Consider the following 6000-nt stretch of genomic DNA (forward strand, 5'->3'; position numbering starts at 1 on the left):
TAAGTCAGAGTGATGGGTTCAACCATGGTCACAGGATGTACAGATAAAGCCAGATGCAGAGGAGGACAGAGTGCACCAAATACCGAAAGACCACAAAGCCCCGCTGAGGAGACAATGAGCTGATAAAGTTTGCTGTCAAACAGCATGTATTAATATTAATAATTTTAAAGCTTTGCATTCTGCTGGGCTTAAGACCTTGCTCAAATTTACTTATGAAAATGGCATACTTCTCAAATGTGTTGACTACATGGAGACTTCCAAGACTAATGAACCTTTTCTAAAGGCTAGTAAGAAGTATGGAGGATTGCCATTTAACCACTAATAATGAAATTTATAATTTTAAGAATTTTCATTACTTTATAAGTACTATAATTTAAAAGTTCAAAGTACTAGGTTTTGTTTTTTCTTTTTTTAAAAAACTTATTTATTTATTTATTTTTGGTTTTTCAAGACAGGGTTTCTCTGTGTAGCCTTGGCTGTCCTAGACTTGCTTTGTAGACCAGGTTGACCTCAAACTCACAGTGAACTGCCTGCCTCTGCCTCCCAAGTGCTGGGATTAAAGGTGGGCACCACCACTGCTTGGAGGGTTTTGTTTTTTAAGACAGGGTCTTCTTATGTAACCTTGGCTGGCCTGGAACTCATTATGTAGACTACACTGGTCTAGAATTTAGAGATCCATCTACCTCTGCCTCCTAAGCACTGGGATTAAAAGTGTTCATCAACTTACATAGTTCCAAGTATTATATTATTTAAAGCAGTGGTTCTTAACTCGTGGGTGAAAACCCCTTGGAGAGGGGGGAGTCAAAAGACTCTTTTACAGTGGTCATCTAAGACCATCGGAAAACACAGATATTTATTCATAACAGTAGCAAGATTACAGTCATGAAGTAGCACCGAAAATAATTTTATAGTTGGGGAGGTCACTGCCACATGGGAACTGTATTAAAGAGCTGCATCGTTAGGAATGCTGAGAACCACTGATTTAGAACTTTTGTGGCATTTAAGTTCAGGTGCCCATACTGACTTTGGTGACAAAGTTATATATTGCATTGTGAAGTCCTAAAATTACCTTTTAAAAAAAGATTTATCTCCTTATTACATATACAGTGTCCTGCCTGCCTGTAAACTTGCATGCCAGAAAAGGGCACCAGATCTCATTATAGATGGTTGTGAGCCACCATGTGGTTGCTGGGAATTGAACTTAGGTCTTTTGGAAGAGCAGCCAGTGCTCTTAACCTCTTAGCCATCTCTCCAGCCCCGTTAAATTACCTTAAGGACAGAAAATCTTCGCAGAACTTTTCTTTTTTCCAGTCTCACTAAGTAGCTCTGGTTGGCCTGGAACTCACTTCTTTGCAAGATATTTAGGATATTTAAAATAACTCATTTGAAAATGGTTTCATTCACCAGCATGCCTTTAATCCCAGCATTCAGAAGGCAGAGGCAGGCAGATCTCTGTGAGTTTGAGGCCAGCCTGGTCTACAAAGCGAGTTCAGGACAGCCAGGACTACAAAAGAAACCTTATCTTGAAAAATCAAAAAAGAAAAAGTTTTCATTCAGCTAGTCAGGTGCTTAGAAGTTAATCTGATTGGTAATTTAATGCAACTTTACTTTCATTATTAATAAATGGATTTAGGATTGCTAAAGGATTGTTCTAGAATACATTATTAACCTCTTCAGATAGGTTTGGGAAAAAACAGAATTATATATTTTTGGCTAAAGAAAAGACGAACTGGATTAATGAGAAGGCTTCATAATTTAACAGTTAAGAATTTTTATCTAGTGAGGCATGTGGTGAACACCCTCAATCCCAGCACTCAGGAGGCAAAGTCTGCTGGTTCTCTGTAAATTCTGGGCTAGTCTGGTCTACATGACTTGCAGATCAGCCAGGGCTCCAAAGTCAGACCACTCTGTCTCAAAAACAAAACAACGATAAAAAGAATTTTTGCTTAAAAGCCACATAATTACAATATACAGGTAGACTAAAGCTGAAAGTACAAAGAAAAAAACCATTGCAAGGTTTTCAAAGTCTAAGAAATATAAAATGTGAAATGAAGAATGAATTTGCCTGAGGTAAGGGGAAGCCAGAAAGTGAATAAATAACATGAACTGAATTGTTTAAAGGGAGCAGGCAGGCAGGGCTGGAGAGATGGGTCAGAGGTTAAGGGCACTGGCTGCAAAGGTTCTGGGTTCATTTCCCAGCAACTGTCATATGGTGGCTCACAACCATCTATGATAAGATCCAGTGCCCTCTTCTGGCCTGCAGGTGTACATGCAGGCAAAACACTGTATACATAATAAATCTTTTTCTTTTTTTAAAGAAAGCAAGCGTACACAGGCACACTGCTTGCTCATTTCATGAAATGAAGGGTGAGACTGTAGGGTTGAGCCTCATATGAGAAGGTAAGGAGAAAAGATGTACCATGTAGGCATTTTTTCCTGTTCTAGCATTAAATTATACTAAACTTTCTTAAATATAAACTGTTCTTTATTTCCCACCCATTGGTGGGGACTGAAGAGGAAGTGAAGGTAGGTCACTGAAGATGATAGTCATCTAAAAATGACAGTTTTTGCCAGGTGGCACACACCTTTAATCCCAGCACTAGGAAGGTGGATCTCTTTTGAGTTTGAGGGCAGCCTGATCTACATATTGAATTCCAGGGCTATTTAGAGAGACTCTCAAACAAACATAACCAAACAATGGCAATCTTCTCACTAGGACAAAAATGATGAGTATTAGGAAGCCATAGATACCTTGGCTTTCAAATGCTGATATAAGCAAAACAGCTGAAATTTCAGGCTTTTCATGCCAGATGAATTTTGGTATAAAATTCCTGAGAAATAATGCTCCCCCCCCCCCCCCCCCCCCAATTTCAACAACACCCTTATTTAGTCTCGCAATATAGCCAGCCTTCTCTGGTCAAACACCAACACACTTTTAAATGTAAGCAAAGGCAGGCCCAGAGACTCAAAAACAGGCTTTCTCCTTGAGAACATTAAAACTAATGTGAAATAGAATTAATCAATGTCATTGGGGAGGGAGAGGACACTGAGCTTTTTACTAGGTATGAAAAAGTTATTTCCTGACTGCTGTAAAAACTAGTAGTAAAAACTAGGAAATGCTCCTGAAGGCAGGTTCACAGATGTGCTGGCTTTTTGTACTAGGATTAGGCCAGCTACTACTGGAACTTTCTCTTTTGAAGAACATTTTACAAAATGCTTGTAGAAAAAGTGAGTAGGCCCTGAACAAAGTCCAGAACTTTTGAAATACCATGGACAATGCAAAGGCTGGGCAGACTGATGGGTCCTGAATCCTGGCTCAGGGTTCAATGTTGGCTGACTCCTAAGAGAAAGACAGTGGGGGTAGGAGGGTCTCAAGCAGCAGTGTGGAAGAAGACAGAGTGCAGGCAACATTTATACAAGATTAGACGAACCCCTGATAATCCTTCCAAGTCTCAGATATTATCCAAGATAAATTGAGGGTTCAGAGGAAGAAAGTAAATTGGGAGGGTTTAATGAGGATGAAAAAAATTTAGGTTTAATATTCACATTAAAAAACAACTACATCAAATGTTGGCAAACAAAACAGGTGCTAAAACCCATTCTCTTGAATTCCATTATTTTGGAGTTTACAAAACTGCATGTTGTCAACTTCACAGGACAGGATAATTTTAAAGTATTCGTCTTAGTGTGCAAAGAAATGACAACATATAAAATTCATTGTTTCATACTATTTATGCCATTATAAAAAGCGAATGCTTAGGAAATTTGAGCACTGTGAACTGACTCTTCCAAGCCTTTTCTTCAAGTATGACAAAGAAAGAGGCTGCTGGTCCACTTGGAAGTAAAACTGCAAGTCAACCTTCAGACACAGGCTTTTGGGATAAACCAAGTAATTATGAAAAAGGTTATAAGCTTCAAAGGTAGTATTTTGTGGAAATTCAAACTGTTAACTATTTTTTTAAAAAGTTTCAGAAAATGATTTTCTGGAGGTAATCTCAGTTCCAGCAATCACTAACAGTATCACCATCCCAGAATAGATAGAATTGAAAAAGAAAATCCACTCAGTAAATTGGCCAAGGAAAATCCGTCTGCTCCAGATGGGAGTTTCCTCCAAGGCTGTTCTCAGGAACTCAGATTGCCAGTCCATGCAGGCAAAGAAGAAACACATCCAGCTGTTGGCAGTTTCTGATACTTTGTTGCTGCTTCTAGGATAGCACAGGTGAATTCTTGTTTCAGTGGGTTTCCTTCCATCTCTGATCTCTCGGAATTCTTGCCACACCCTTTTCCGAGGACCTACCTATGCAGCACTCCTAGCCCCTGCCAGCTTCGGAACCGCAGCGAGCTCCACAGCTAGGAATGCGCATTGAATCTTCTCATTGCAATGCAATTAAGTGGAACCACACTCGCTGCACAGATTGGCTGATAACACAGTTCCAGCAGACCAGCGATCCAAATTTTGACAAGCCATGTGCGATCAACAGGCTTTACTTCGGATGCAGTTTTTACATTTTATTTTGCTATGAGGTAATAGAATCGGCCAGCAGCTTAGAAATAGGTGTGGGGCGAGTGGTAGACATTTCTTGTCTTCTATATAATATAAAATAAAGTGAAGCTACAAGTAGTGGTTGTGGAGGGGGAAATGGGCCTGTGTGGAGGAGACTCCAATTAGAAGGCATGTCCAAACTGAGTCGCACGCAAAGAACACACACGGTACGAGATCGTTTATCCACACAGTCCCCAAGACCACCGTTCCCGGGGTCCTCGCTGCGATCCCCCCGCAGGTTTGCTGCTACTTCAACAAAGCTCTGCGCAGCGCAGGGAGCTCCGCGCATCCTCTCCCGCTCGCCGCTCGCCGCGCGCCCAGCCCTCCCGCCCGCCCGCCCGCCCCGGGACCTCTCCTCCTGACAGCCCCCAGCAGCCGCGCCCGGGGTCCGCAGACGCGCTCCGCCCGCCCCGGGTTCCCGCGTCCCGTCGGCCTCCGGCGCCCCGGAGCGCAGAGCGGGCGGCGCAGGGGGAGGGGCGGCGCGGGCCGCGGGTCCCTGGGGCGGCCGCACGCCCCCTCCCGGTCCCGCAACTTTCCCGCCTTCCCCGTTTGAACAGCTCCCGCCGCCTTCCTCCTGCGGCCCGCTCCAGCCCCTTCCCCGGGGCGGCTGCGGCCGCTACTCCAGGTCCCGGCTTGGCCCCCGAGCTAGGCCGCGGCGGGCCTGCCGCGCCTCCGGGACGGTGTCGCGGGGCCGGAGCGGTGGGTGGAGGCCGGGCGGGGCCGTTGCCGCCCCGGGGTGGGGGTCCGGCAGGGTCTGGTGGGGGCTCCGCTCGCCGCTACCTTCACTAGGCTCGCTCGGATCCCGCCTCAGCGCCGCCGACAGCCGCCATCTTGGAGAAGGAGAGAAAAGCGCGAGCGACCAGGGAGCCTTAGTCGAGCCCAGAGCGCAGACTCGTACTGCAGCGGGCCGGCGAAAGAGCGTCGAGCACATCGAATAAAACCTGCTTGATGAGCGCGCGGTAGCGGTAGCCTTCGATAATACACTCAATGAATGACAAGTTTGGGCCAGAAATGTATCTAAACGTATCTTTTCCCAAGTCTTATGATTATTCGTCAATTTAAAAATTCTCTGCAAAGAAATCGCAAACGAAAAAAATACTAGATAGCTAGATGAATGAAGCCAAACACCTGCCTCAACCCAGTCTTTATAGCTCGGTAAACTTCTGTGCAATTAGAACAGCCGTTCTGTAGCGGTGGAGCCTGGCTCTGGATTTTACACGTTCTCCATCAGTTACTTTTCTTATGTACTTATCTACCATATGCACACAAAACCAGAAAATTCCATTGACAGACTTAGAAAACCAATTAGCTTTGTATTCTCTCTCACAAACTCATAGGTCCTTATCTGCATTCTCCGTCCGACGTAGTCACCTAATAACACCTTTTCTTGTTCTCTCTTCACCCTTAAGTCTTCTCATAGTGAAGACAGTGTTTTTTCCAGAGTATCATGCTGTTTA

The 6000-nt window shown here is 44.2% G+C and overlaps 1 protein-coding gene across 3 annotated transcripts in view; it reads right to left on the reverse strand.

Moving 5' to 3' along the window:
- HMGXB4 (HMG-box containing 4) overlaps positions 1-5489 on the reverse strand; it is a 38852-nt gene extending 33363 nt beyond the window's left edge. Inside the window, exon 1 of one of the 3 annotated variants that reach the window (XM_084756333.1) lies at positions 5324-5489. In XM_084756333.1, the coding sequence (XP_084612459.1) occupies positions 5324-5474 (151 nt within the window). In that variant the 5' untranslated portion in view covers positions 5475-5489. The remainder of the gene's footprint in view (positions 1-5323) is intronic. The other 2 variants (XM_084756332.1, XM_084756334.1) reach the window with 2 other exon arrangements.
- Positions 5490-6000: the final 511 nt, after the last annotated feature.

Source organism: Acomys minous (genome assembly GCF_964271855.1).
Source record: "Acomys minous genome assembly, chromosome: 14".
In the NCBI taxonomy this organism is placed as follows: domain Eukaryota; kingdom Metazoa; phylum Chordata; class Mammalia; order Rodentia; family Muridae; genus Acomys; species Acomys minous.